We start from the raw sequence: 15018 nt of genomic DNA, 5'->3' as shown, positions 1-15018 counted from the left end.
ATCAACCACATAGAATTATAGAATCCCAATAGTGCAGAAGGAGGCCATTCAGCCCATTGAACCTGCACCAACAACAATTCCACCCAGGCCCTATTTCTATAACCCCACATATTTACCCTATTAATCCCCCCATGTTTTCAGTGATTTTCTCATTGGACAATGAACGTTGTCTTCTCTTTCAACATAAAATAAACTAAATGTAAGCAGCAAAAGATTGACAGGAAATGATGGAAATACTTGGCAGATCCATTGGTATTTGAGAAGACACTCCATAAGAACATCTCTGTCCAAAATCTTCACCAAATCTTTGATTTTACAGATTCTGTTGTATATTTCTCGTTGTTTCTGTTCCATATTTCAGATTTTAGTTTTTTTGCTTTTCTCTCCCTCTTCACCTTTTCTGAGTAACATACTTTAAAGACAGGTTTAAATAAGGATATGGGAGCATGCCTATCTTAAAACTAAGCCCAGCCCTTATAATTCTGTAGGGTTGCGTGCGTGCCTTTCACAAACTGCAATATAGCAGTTTATGGCAGCTTTTGCAGCCTACAGTATATTTTATAACCATTTTTATTTGCATTAGAATGGTTCCCTGAATTTCTTTGCAGCACAACACAGGTATTAAACAGAACACTATTAATGATTTTCTTTTAACCAGTGTGTGTTTCTCGATCCATATTATGCCTGACATTGTGTGCAAGAATCTGATTACCATCAGTGTACCATAAACATAGAACATAGAACATAGAACATTACAGCGCAGAACAGGCCCTTCGGCCCACGATGTTGCGCCGACCAGTTACAAAAACAATGACCCACTAGCCTATACCAATCCCTTTTCGTCCATAAACCTATCCAGAGATCTCTTAAACGCCCCCAAACTAGACGCATCTACAACTGCAGCAGGCAGGGCATTCCAATCCCTCACCACCCGCTGGGTAAAGAACCTACCCCTGACATCCGTCCTGTAGCTACCCCCCCTTAATTTAAAGTCATGCCCCCTCGTGCTAGCTTTCTCCATCCGAGGAAAAAGGCTATCACTATCCACCCTATCTAAACCCCTAATCATCTTATATGTTTCAATAAGATCCCCTCTTAGCCGCCTTCTTCCCAACGAAAACAACCCTAGATCCCTCAGTCTCTCCTCATAGGACCTCCCCACCATACCAGGCAACATCCTAGTAAACCTCCTCTGCACCCTCTCCAACGCCTCCACATCCTTCTTGTAATGCGGGGACCAGAACTGCACACAGTACTCCAAGTGCGGCCGCACTAGAGTAGTGTACAGTTGCAACATTACACTGCGACTCCTAAATTCAATCCCCCTACCAATAAACGCCAAGACACCGTACGCCTTCTTGACAACCTTATCTACTTGATTCCCAACTTTCAGGGATCTATGTACACACACACCTAGATCCCTCTGTTCATCCACACTATTCAAAGTCCTCCCGTTAGCCCTATACTCGACACATCTGTTGCTCCTACCAAAGTGAATTACCTCACACTTCTCCGCATTAAATTCCATCCGCCACCTCTCGGCCCAGCTCTGCAACCTATCTAAGTCTCCCTGCAGACTATGACACCCTTCCTCACAATCTACCACACCTCCAACTTTGGTGTCATCAGCAAATTTACTAATCCACCCAACTATACCCTCATCCAGATCATTAATAAAAATTACAAACAACAGTGGCCCCAAAACAGATCCCTGAGGCACACCACTCGTAACTGCACTCCATGATGAATATTTACCATCCACCACCACCCTCTGTCTCCTATCTGATAGCCAATTCCTGATCCAACTTCCTAGATTACCCACAATCCCATACATCTGCATTTTCTGCAGAAGCCTACCATGGTGAACCTTATCGAACGCCTTACTAAAATCCATGTATACCACGTCAACTGCCTTACCCCCATCCACCTCTTTGGTCACCTTCTCAAAAAACTCAATAAGGTTAGTAAGGCACGACCTACCTGCTACAAAACCATGCTGACTATTTCTAATCAATTCATTACACTCCAAATAACTATAAATCCTATCCCTAATAATTTTTTCTAAAACCTTGCCCACAACAGAAGTAAGACTCACCGGTCTATAATTCCCGGCAAAGTCTCTGTTCCCCTTCTTAAACAATGGGACAACATTCGCTATCCTCCAATCCTCCGGGACTACACCAGAGACCAATGACGACCTGAAGATCTGAGCCAGAGGCTCTGCAATCACCTCTCTAGCCTCCCAGAGAATCCTAGGGTAGATCCCATCCGGACCAGGGGACTTATCTATTTTCAGCCCCTCAAGAATTTCCAGCACATCCTCTTTATCAACCGTAATACTTTCTATTTTACACCCCTGCGACCCAATGTCCTCCTCAGCTATATTCATGTCCCCCTGCGTGAACACCGAAGAGAAATATTGGTTCAATACTTCTCCAATCTCCTCCGGTTCCACACACAACTTCCCCCTGCTGTCTGTAACTGGCCCTAATCTTGCCCTGACCAACCTTCTGTTCTTGACATACTTATAGAACGCCTTAGGATTCTCCTTAATCCTATCAGCCAAAGTCTTCTCATGTCCTCTTTTAGCCCTTCTCAACTCACTCTTCAACTCCCTCCTAGCCAATCTAAAGCTTTCTAGTGCACTATCTGAGCCCTCCAATCTCATCCGAACATAAGCCTCCTTTTTCTTTTTAACCATCGACTCAACTCTTTTAGTGCACCACGGTTCCCTAGCCCTACCAAATCCACCATGCCTGACAGGGACATACCTATCAAGGACTCGCAGTAGCTGCTCCTTGAAAAAATTCCACATTTCAGATGTTCCCAGTCCCTGCAATCCCCTAATCCAATCCATGCTTCCTAATTCACTCCTGATAGCCTCATAATCGCCCTTACCCCAGCTAAAATTGCTGACCCGAGGTTCACGCCTATCTCTTCCCATCACTAAGGTGAACGTAACCGAATTGTGGTCACTATCACCAAAATGCACACCAACTTCCAAGTCTAGCACCTGGTCTGGCTCATTTCCCAGCACCAAATCCAATATAAACATTTGAGAACGGATTCCATTCTCCAAGGGCATTGGTCTCATTTCATCAAAATAAAAATTTACTTAAAGAAACACAATGGAATTTCATTCATTAACCTCCTGCTAAGTGGCGAATGCAGAGCTTGTTAATATAAAGTTCTAATTAAAAGCTTCTTAGTGAGATGTAGAAACTTCTTCCAAAAATATTCTCTCAAGTGACCTCCCTTATTCAAGAATAAAGCCCTGGTGAAGTGAATTGCTTTTTTAAACCTTTTTAGTCACTATTCTACTCGAACAGATTCCTTAGACATCACTTACTATATGGCAATCACACCATGGTAAGTAATTATTTATTTCAAAAACTGTAGGTAAAAGAATCCTCATAGACTGATTACAACTATTATATTTTCAGAGCTAATACAGAGGAGACATGGCAATTTCTTCACCTTGCCTTACATTCATCTCTTTATTCACTCACTTCTTTACATTCTCCCCGGGTGCTCTAGTTTACTCCCACAGTCCAAAGATGTGCAGGTTAGGTGGATTGGCCATACTGAATTGCCCCTTAGTTTCAGGGGGACTAGCTTGGTAAATGTATGGGGTTACAGGGATAGGGCCTGGGTGGAATTATGGTTGGTGCAGACTTGGTGGGCTGAATGGCTTCCTTCTACAATTACGATTCTATTCTATGATTTTCCTTTCTGTTACAGGCACTTCAACACAAAGAGAGACTGATGCATTAGCTCCACATCAAAACTCTTGCATCCCATTTTTTGAGACATTTTTTCTATTCCTATATTTGTTTTGTTCCCTCAATTCTTTCAATAACAGCTCGCATGAAAAATAATTCTCTAAGTTATCCATTGGGCGTGATCTTACCGACAGTTTGCGCCACATTTCCACTGCAGCGAAGTTGGAGAATTTGGCGCCCAGTCAAATCCCACCAGCATGAACAGCCATAACATTCCAGCCATTATGTTTTATTCCCAATTCTGAGGTTATACTATTTATACTATTGTATGATCAGGAAATCTAGAGGCGAGATGAAAAAATTGCCATGTCTCCCCGGTACTAGATCTGAAACTTCGGCCAGGAGTTTCTACTCCCAATCACCTTCGTTTGGTGACAGGAGTGGAAAATCTCATGACAGCAGCCAAATTACAGATCGTGTTGACGCAAACACGAGATGTGATTGTCCTCTTCCCCCCACCCCCCCCATCATTGATGAAGAACAAATGTGTAGTGGTCCATTTTGGCAGGACCAATGGGATGAACGAGTACACTATCAAGGGCAGGAGTCTCAGCTGGGTTGAAGAGCAGAAGGATCTTGGGGTCCAGGTCCATAGGACTCTTAAATCGGCCTCACAAGTGGAGGACGTGGTCAAGAAGGCGTATGGTGTACTGGTCTTCATTAATAGAGGGATTGAGTTTAGGATTTGGGAGGTAATGCTGCAACTTTATAGGACCCTTGTCAGACCCCCACTTGGAGTACTGTGCGCAGTTCTGGTTGCCTCGCTACAAGAAGGATGTGGAAGCTATTGAGGGTGCAGAGGAGATTTACAAGGATGTTGCCTGGATTGGGAGGCATGCCTTGTGAAGGTAAGTTGAGGGAGCTAGGTCTCTTCTCCCTGGAGAGACGAAGGTTGAGAGGTGACCTGATAGAGGTTTATAAAATGTTGAGAGGAATAGATAGGGTGGATTCTCGGAGGCTATTTCCCAGGGCTGAAATGGTCGCTACGAGAGGACACAGGTTTAAAGGTGCTGGGAAGCAAGTACAGAGGAGATGTTAGGGGAAAGTTTTTCACTCAGAGGGTGGTGAGTGAGTGGAATCAGCTGCCGTTGGTAGTGGTAGAGGTGAACTCGCTGGGGTCTTTTAAAAGACTTCTGGATGAGTATATGGGATCTAATGGCATTGGAAGTTACAGATAGTTCTATGGTTTGGTAGGTATAGATGTGATCTTGTGGGCCAAAGGGCCTGTTTGTGCTGTAGTGTTCTATGTTCTATGTTAACATCATTGAAATAATTAGCATATAATTATCAGGCCTCAACGCTGGAATCATCCTACCCCCAACCTGTCGGAAAACTATCCACATTGGTGTCACAGCAGAATGGTGCAAAACCCGACTGCCCCCTCTCCCCTCCCCCACAAGTTGTGCAGAGCTCCCCAGGGAGGTTTCGGTGAGAGTATTGATCGGGGTGGGGGTGGGGGTCATGCCCAGGTGGTGTCCGCTGGCATTTGGGAGTTTTTCCCTGGCACTGTCTGGGCAATGTCAGGGAGGGTGCGGGGTGATCCTAGGGTGAGCTCCTTTAAAAACGGTGTCCCAATCTTGCCAGTGATATGTTGTAAGGCCCGCTCCTTGCTTTTTTTTCCCTAAGTGTGGGACTATATGATGGAGAAAGCTGGCATGGTTTCAGTGGCTTCAATGCCACTTTTCCCACCCATTATCGCCCATTGCTGATTTCTGGGAAAATTCTGCTCTATATTCAAAATAAAGTGATGAATAACAAAAAGTTTACTTGTGACCATACAGAAACATTTTCAATGCAGAACAGAAGCAGAGTACATTCATTCTGTGCATCATCTGAGCAAGCTGTGTGCATCAAGTTAAATTAACAAGCCAAACGTGGATGGGCTGAGACTGGAATGTGGGATGATGAAAGAATGTGAGTTGGCCTGACACATATTTCTGAAAAGTTGCTGTGTGCAGTGGATTTTTTTTTTAAAAAGTGTTCAACATCTCAGTTCTTAATGTTTTTTTGTCACTACCACTAGATTTATCGATTTTTTTTCCCCCCTGCAGCAAAACATAATGAGGGAGTCAAATGTATGCACAGAAACAATTCGAAACAGGATTATGTCAAATCACTGGAGCAAGCGGTGCCACCATGGGTCATTACATATGCAGCCCATGCTGCTTTCTTCAATGGTGTCAGTGGAAACAAGAAACACTCATAGGAAAGAATTTCTCCCCACTGGCTCTAACTTTCCTGATGTAGTTCTCCTGACGTCTGTCTGCAACTTTAGTGCAAGATCAGTGAACCCCCAGAGAGAAAACATAATTGGCCATTTTCAACTTGTTGATGTTACTTTGCTGATTATGCCAAAAGATCAGGAGAGAGTGACCCTTGGGAATTTGGAATAATTATTTAACCCTTTCGGTGTCCACTGTAGTTCTTCCATTCACAGCAATCGGTGCCATTCTTGAATGAAATTAAAAAATTAACAATGAATCTAAGTTCTCTTAATGACACAGGGTAGAAATTTCAATTTTGGAATCTAAATGCAATGGTTGGCGGATTCCACAGTGCCTTTCCCACTCGTTGAAGTGTTAGGAAATAGTGCCCAATGTGGAATTGGGGAGATCATTAGTTATGCACAGGCGAGTGTCTCTCAACACCTGGCGGGTGGGGAACATATTTCTCCATCTCGCTAGTCCCTAATGAGATTCAAGGTCTGCGCACTATATTTAAACACCACCAATGTATACACATTTTACTCTCTTCAATTTAGCTGTCTTCACGAGACATATAGAGATGGCTGCAAACAAAAAGGAGGAGGCTGCTCCCAGGTTTAGTCACGGCTCCCCTGAGGTGTTGATGCAAGTGGCAACATCAACACGTGCCGTGGCCAAGGGATGGCTCAAGGAAGCCCCACCTCTTTGGTCTGGAACCGATGGCAGGGCAGGTCAGTGCAGCTGGCAACTGCCCCCCACAGCACTGTCCTGTGTAGAAAGAGATGAATGATCTCAATCCACTCCATCACAGTAAATGAACATGCAGCTTACTCTAATATCACACTCACATCATGCATGCAAAGTGCTACAATTTTCAGGGATCTCACACAATATCTGTGGAGGACACATATTGTGTCACTGATACTTTCACATCACTATCATGTTGCATAAATGTCATCTTCACACAGGGCCCAACACACACGAGGCAAGCATGTGCTCTGCTCCATCCCTTCTGATCACATTGTCTCCTCTTGTCATCATGCATACCACGCTTGCCCGCAACACAGGGGAGAGATCCCAGACAGGAGGCAGGATGGCCAACATAACAGAGTTCACTAGATTCAAAGAGGATGCCGGTGAGCTGTCTGGGGTGGGAGGGGGATGGGGGCAGTGATCGCTCCTGTGGGGAAAGCAAGATTGACTTCCCTCAGCAGCCAAGTATGAATGAGACCACCCTGAGTTCATCACCTCTTCACATTTACAGTGAGTCGCACGCAACTTTGTCTGATTATACTATGCTTTCCAAATGCTGTGCTATGAAATACTTGATAACAGACTCTAGCAGCTTCCATATTACCGACGTTAGGTTCACTGATCTATAGTTTCCTGTTTTCTCTCCGCCTCCCTTTTGAAATAGTGGGCTTATATTAGCTATCCTCCAATCTGTAGGAACTATTCCAGAGTCCAAACAACTTTGGAAAATAACCACCAATGGATCTATTATTTCCAGAGCCACTTTCTGAAGTATTCTGGGATGAAGATTATCTGGACCTGGAGATTTACCCACCTTCAATCCCATCAATTTCCCCAAAATCATTTCTCTTATACTGATTTCTCTCCGCTCCTCATTAAAACTTGCATTTTTCAGAACTTCTGGTACATTATTCATGTCTTCCTTTATGAAGACTGAAGCAAAGTACAAACTTAGTTTCTCAGCCATTTCTTTGTTCCCCATTGTGAATTCACTCATTAAATGTTAATCATAGAAACCCTACAGTGCAGAAAGAGGCCCTTCAGCCCATCGAGTCTGCAACGACCACAATCCCACCCAGGCCCTACCCCCATATCCCTACATATTTTACCCTCTAATCCCTCTAACCTAAGCATCCTAGTACACCAAGGGGCAATTTTAGCATGGCCAATCAACCTAACCCACATATCATTGGACTATGGGAGGAAACTGGAGCACCGGGGGGAAACCCACGCAGACACAAGGAGAATGTGCAAATTCCACACAGGCAGTGACCCAAGCCGGGAATCAAATCCAAGTCCTGGAGCTGTGAAGCAGCAGTGCTAACCACTGTGCTACCATGCCACCCTAAACATTTAAACATTTATTTTAGTCTTTACATAGCTGTTTACTTTCATATTCTTATTTTCCCCCTTCTTAATTAATCTCTTGGTCTAACCTTGCTGATGTTTAAACTGGTCCCAATCCTCAGGTTTATTGCTTTTTCTCGCCAATTTGAATACTTCTTTGAATCTAATACTATCTCTAATTTCCCTTGTAAGCTTTGGTTTGACCACAGTTCTCTTTCCACTCTTGTGCCAATAGGAATAAACAACTTTTGGAGTTCACCCATTCATTCCTTGAATGCCTGCCTGTCCACTGTCTTTCCTTTCAGTAATGTTTCCCAGTTCCACCATGGTAAACTCAAGCTTCATGCCACCACACTTACCTTTATTGAGATTCAGAACCATGGTCTCAGAATCAATAACCTGACTGTCAACCTTGATAAAGAATTCTACCATATTATGGTCACTCATCCCCAAGGATTCTCTCACAACTAGATTGCCACAGAATCTTTTCTCTTTGCACAATACCCAGTCCAACATGGCCTGTTCCCTTGTTGGTTCCTCAATACATTGGTCCAGAAAACCAGCACAGAGCCATATATCTTGGTGAATCATTATTGTAGATTAAGCTCTAGGTCACTTTCTGGACACCTCATTGACACATCTCCACAGCAGTCAGAGGCAGTGACAGCCAGGTCTCTAGAACTCAGAGGAATGCTGGAGATCAGACATGTGCTGGGTCCAAGTCAGATGCTGAGTCTCCTTGACATAATGCTGGCGATATGGCAGGCAGCAGAACATCAGGGAGATGTCACGAGACTGAAGGGTGGGATTTGGATCTGTGTTCTGTCTGATGTCATGACTCTGACCATGAATGCCTCCTGGTCACCATGGGAAGGGTGTGACCACCTTAGAGGCTTCGGGCTAGCAGGTTTTGTCAGAATTGCTAGTGGCTAGGCAAGAGTAGAGTGGGTGTTCAGCCTTCCATAAAGTGGACCTTCTAGTAAAGGAATCATAGCAGGCACCCACATGGAGGATGTTCCTCATTCAAGGACCACCCTTGCCTCAACACAGGGCCTGGCATCAGGAAGAGGGATGCCCCACAGAAATCTATCGCACCCCTGTCCTTGCTTCTAACCCTCCTTGCCAAGGACCCCCATCCCACCTATACCCATACCTATCTGGTCCATCACGGATCCTCATTGTAAGTCCCACTTTGGCAGATGGTACTTCCAGTTCTGGAGTGCTGTCAGCCTCTGATTTCCATTCTACTGGGTGTTTTATCCAATGGGAGGCCCAATGCTGCTGAAATAACTGCCAGATTACCTCTGAGTAGCATCCAGCCTGCATTTGACTCCCATTGGCTCTCTAACTAGTGGGTGAGACCACAGTCATTCACATTAAATCTGGAGCTATCTTTGCACATATATATGTCAGCACAACAGGTGATGAGAGAATTGGACTCAGATACTATGCCTTCATAGGTAAAAGTGGTGCCAATACTCCCATTCTAGACTCACATATGATGAACAACTGTTGTGATGAGGGTGGCTGCTGTTTATGTCACCATAAGATTGCATTGAGTCACCTTCATCACAGAAGGGAGGAATTAGGAAGCAAAAGATGATTATATGAGTTCAGAACATAACCAAATCATTCACATTTAAAAAAAACAGGGATTTGCTCCTCCTTCTGGATAAAAACAAGTTTTTCCCCCAAATTTGAGAGAACTACATCAAAGGAAAGAGTAGGGAAAAACTGAAAAAATGTACTTACTGGTCAGAGTTAAAGTTAGATGGGATAAAGCTAGTTAGATTTTGAAGGTCTATTTGAATTGGATGTACAAAGTATTAGGTATAAGGTGCTTTAATATTTGCAATTTCAAAATCTATCATTTTAAATCTGGCAATCAAATAAATCTACCACAGGGATCTGAGATGTTAATCTTGTGATGTAGGGGTGAACTCCAATTAAAAGGCTGCATTGAAATCAAAAGTGGTGATATGTAAATAATATTCAACTTACTTTTTGCTTCCTCTTGCTGTGGCGAAAAGCATATCCTGCTGGTATTTTCCATTCCTGTATCGTTGACAAACCTGGAGCATTTGAGGAATTCTGGCCATCCAGCCTCCACCTGTTGCAATAATGGTTCACAGCCCTCCTTTGCAGCCTCACAGAATGACATGCATGGTAGAATTACTGCTCTAAATAAATAAACAAGATAATATGTTGACATGAGTAGAAAAATGAATTAGAATTAGAATCTCCAGAGTGTAGAAAGAAGCCATTCGGCCCATCGAGTCTGCACTGACAACAATCCCACCCAGGCCCTATCCCGTAAGTCTACATTACTGAACAAATTCATCTTAATTAAAGTTTAGAAAGCATTGTGTTGCCAGTCTACTCTCAGTAGATTTTAAAACTTGCAAACAAAGGAAATAGTTCGAAACACGTGTACCAGTTAAAAAGAAAATCAGCTCCACTCCTCAAAATACAGGCTCACACATCATGGTGGCTAGCGGAAGAACATATAGGTTATGTAAGTCACTCTGCATTACCATCAGTGCAGGGAGGTGGGAGTGGCAGGGTGTGGGGCAGGGAGGGGATGGGGGAGAAGTATAAGGCAAACCAGCAAAGATGCCAAGATGGAGTCCATACAAGTACCCTGAATGGGTATTTGGAGAAGCGGTGAACAATACCTGGAGTAGTAGAACAGATCGGATTTAAAACCTGCTGTTGCCTAAAGAGACAATGCAGCGTTAAAAGGAAACAAGCAATCTAAATAAGTAGGAGGCAGCAAAAGAAGTCAGCGAATCTGACTTGGAAGTACGCCTGGTAGAAATGTGTCTCACAACACCAGGTCAAATGAGTCACCTGATGAAGGAGCAGTACTCCAAAAGTTCATGAGTCCAGATAAACCTGTTGGATTCTAACCTGTATAATGAGACTTCTTACTGTGCCCACCCCAGCCCAACGCCATCATCCCCACTTCATAGAAATATGGTTATGTTTTTGGTCACAGACTGGAGACGTGTTAAGTATATAATTGATATTCATGGAGCAAAAGTGATGATGCAAGTACACCCAACATCCAAGGACCCTTTGGAGAGCAAGAAACTATTTTGTTAATGTGATCAGAGAAACCAAAATCAGTCACCTGCTTCCTCAATCATACCTTACCGTATCTTTTTATCTGCATGTAACCTCTCATTCATTATTCTCATGTTGTTCTAGGATTGGATTCTGAACCAATAATTCCTTTCTTCCATCCTATTTCAACTCTTAACTACAAGCACATCTTTTTTCTCAGTGTCACACTTAGCCTGTTTCCTGTTCCTCTTTTCACCTCATGTTTCAAACTATTCTAAAACTTTCTGCACAGCCTTGACTGCAATGCTTATGTACTCTCAGGTAATTCCAGATCACCACCTACAGAATTACCCTACTCTCTCAGGTAATTTCAGATCACCACCTTCAGAAGGCCTTCCCATTAATTTGAAAGCTGTATTCAAGGTTCTGGGAAGCCATTCAACTAAGTCTTTGGAAACATGGATATAGGAAAGCCCCCATTTGTATCTGTGCATTTGTTTGGGATATCTGTATCACTAGAGAACAGACACAACAGAAAAACAATGATATGGCAGCAAAAATTACAGAGGAACTGTCTGTGCAGTTCCATATCATCTCACATCTCTTCATTTTCCCTTGCTCTCAATAACCAAAGCAACCAGGTCTAAGAACATAAGAAATAGGAGCAGGAGTAGGCCATCTAGCCCTTCGAGCCTGCCCCACCATTCAATAAGATCATGGCTGATCTGAAGTGGCTCAGTTCCACTTTCCCGCTTTCTCCCCATAACCCTTAATTCCCTTGTCTGTCAAAAACCTATCTACCTGTGTCTTAAATATATTTAGCGAGGTAGCCTCCACTACTTCAACAGGCAGAGAATTCCAGAGAGTCACCACCCTTTGAGTGAAGAAGTTCCTCCTCAGCTCCGTTCTAAACTGCTCCCCCCCCACTTATCTTGAGGCCGTGCCATCTAGTCCTGCTGTCCTTTCTCTGCGGGAAGAATCTCTCTACCTCTACCCTATCCATCCCCTTCATTATCTTATACGTCTCTATAAGATCCCCCCTCATCCTTCTAAATTCCAACGAGTACAGACCCAGTCTATTTAGTCTCTCTTCATAGTCTAACCCCCTCATCTCCGGTATCAGCCTAGTGAACCTCCTCTGCACTCCCTCCAAGGCCAAAATATCCTTGCGCAAGTGCGGCGACCAAAACTGCACACAGTACTCCAGCTGCGGCCTCACCAGTACCCTGTACAGTTGCAGCAAGACCTCCCTGCTTTTATATTCTATCCCCCTCGCTATAAAGGCCAGCATTCAATTCGCTTTCTTGATCACCTGCTGCACCTGCAGACTGGGTCTTTGCGACTCATGCACAAGGACCCCCAGGTCCCTCTGCACTGTAGCATGCTGCAGCTTTTTGCCCCTTAAATATTAATCCCTCTTACTATTCTTCCTGCCAAAGTGGATAACCTCACACGTGCTAACATTGTACTCCATCTGCCAGGTCCTCGCCCACTCGCTCAGCCTATCTAGATCCCTCTGCAGACTTTCCACACCCTCCGCATAATTTGCTTTTCCACTCATCTTCGTGTCATCTGCACCTGTAGTGAAATTCACTCTGTTTCTCTCCAGATTTTTCAACCCCACTGGAATGGCCTGGAGTCTCTGGAATCCGTACCAATTTCCCTATGGCTATTGAAGACAATCCAGGAGATTTTAGAATGTTATTTTAAGCAACTAAATAAATATGCACAGTAACTCATTCACGGAAGCTCATCATTCATTGTTAAATAATGATCTGATGGTGCAATAGGTTGCGTGATGACATAAAATGGAAACTGGTACTGTCATGGCCTATTATATTTAAATTATACTTAGAATCATACAGTGCAGGAGGTGGCCATTCAGCCCATTGAGTCTGCACTGAACCAATCCCACCCAGGCCCGATCCTGTCATGCTCATAGCTCATAAACAGAGTTGCCTGTTTTTTCCCGCTGAGTTTAAAGGCTAAGCTCTCACTTGTAGTTGTGGAGGTGAGTATGCATGAGTAACAAAATGTTGACTACTGTGTCTCTGTGTCCTGGTCTGCTAAGTGCTTGGAGGTTTGTTCAGTATGTGCCGCTGGCCTGTGAGTGCACTGCGAGCTGGCATGAAATCAGTTGTTCAGCATTGGGTGTGGATGTTGCCAGTCAGGACAGTATTTATTGCCTATCTCTAAATGCCCTTGAAAAGGTGCTGGTGAGCTTCCTTATTTAATTACTGCACTCCATGTGTTGTAGGTACATCCACGGTGCTGTTATGGAGTGAATTCCAGATTTTGACCCAGAGGCAGCGAAGGAATGGGGATATATTTCCATGCCATGCTTGACACCTTTGCGGAAGCACACCAAAGAATTGATCTCAGCCTCAACCTCAAGAAGACTCAAATCCTTTACCAATACACCCCAAGGCAAGATCTGGACTCTCCCTCCATCAAGATCAATGGAGAAACACTCCCAAATGGGGAACATTTCCCCTACCTGGGAGCTACCTCTCAACCACTACTGACATTAGATGGGGAAATCAAACATTGTATCCAATCTGTGAGCGCCACCTTCAGACACCTAAGGATGAGAATCTTTGATGACCATGATATCCTCGTGTATAAGGCAGTCATCCTCCCAGCAATTTGATATGGCTCAGAAACTCGGACTATGTACCCTGAAGGGGTACAATTGATTGTGTCTGAAATGGATTCTCTGCATCAGCTGAGGGGACAGGTGTACAAACATCAGCATCCTTGAAAGAACCAAGAGCACCAACACAGAGACCATGATCATCCGAAACCAACTCCACTGGGCCAGGCTCGTGCTTAGGTGCTGAATTCAATTTACCAAATACAATCTTCTTCATTCAGCTCAAGAAAGGCTCCCAAACAAGAGAAGGGGAAAGGAAGCACTTCAAAGACGCTCTGAAGGCTCTCCTCAAGAAATGCAACATAAATGTCAACACCTGAGAGACCGTGGTTCAGAAGAGACCTACTTGGAGGAATCTTCTGATTGAAGGGACAGACTTCTTTGAGGATACCTGACAGCAATAGGAGGCCTGGGAATGGAGCCTGAGAAAGAAACACCAGTGATCTAGAGTACAAGGACCTAACCCACCTCCTGGGAACACCTGCTAAGAACATAGAACATAGAAGGTAGAAGCAGGAGGAGGCCATTTGGCCCTTTGAGCCTGCTCTGCCATTCATTACGATCACGGCTGATTGTCCCACTCAGCAGCCTAATCCTGTTTCCTCCCCATAACTTCTGAACGCATTCGTTCCAAGCGCTAAATCCAGCTGCCTCTTAAATGCATTCAGTTTTTTGGCATCAACTACTTCCTGTGGTGAATTTCACAGGCTCACCACTCTTTGGTGAAGAAATGTCTCATCTCCATTCTAAAATAGTCTACCTATAGCCCACGGATGTGAACTCCTCCACCATCAGGAATATCCTCCCTGCATCTACCCTGTCTGATCCTGTTGGAATGTCAGTGTGTGGGTGGAGATGTGGCTCTAGGATTGGCCTCATCAGCTACACAAGGACACACAGGGCTGGTGACCAGTGACATGGAATTTCTTAGGTGGACAACCATCCTTATTAATGAGTGATCGCCAAAGCAGATTTCAAGTCAGAATGGTGAGTGGTTTGGAAAGAACCTCCAGGTGGTGGTATTCCCATGTGTCTGCAGCTCCTGTCCCACTAGGTGGTAAATTTTGGACAATGCTGATGAAGGAATTTCTGCAGGAAGCAGGGGCAAGGCCATGGTCCTGGAGTGGAGTGTGCACAGGTAGCTCACTCTGTCCAGGCACGGATTCCATTGAGAACAACATTACAACTGGGAGCAGCGAGCGGATATGGAACA

At 44.2% G+C, this 15018-nt stretch overlaps 1 protein-coding gene across 4 annotated transcripts in view; it reads right to left on the bottom strand.

Annotated features, from left to right (window-relative positions):
• The window catches only part of corin (corin, serine peptidase), a 224597-nt gene that overhangs the window by 118942 nt on the left and 90637 nt on the right, over positions 1–15018 (bottom strand). For all 4 annotated transcript variants that reach the window (XM_080188007.1, XM_080188029.1, XM_080188022.1 and 1 more), the window contains exon 5: positions 10088–10266. In XM_080188007.1, the coding sequence (XP_080044133.1) occupies positions 10088–10266 (179 nt within the window). The remainder of the gene's footprint in view (positions 1–10087; positions 10267–15018) is intronic.

Source organism: Carcharhinus amblyrhynchos, chromosome 1 (assembly GCF_965287045.1).
Source record: "Carcharhinus amblyrhynchos chromosome 1, sCarAmb.v2.hapA, whole genome shotgun sequence".
Taxonomy (NCBI): Eukaryota; Metazoa; Chordata; class Chondrichthyes; order Carcharhiniformes; family Carcharhinidae; genus Carcharhinus; species Carcharhinus amblyrhynchos.
The sequence above is the reverse complement of the archived record's forward strand: the minus strand, read 5'-3'. Positions and strand labels throughout refer to the sequence as shown.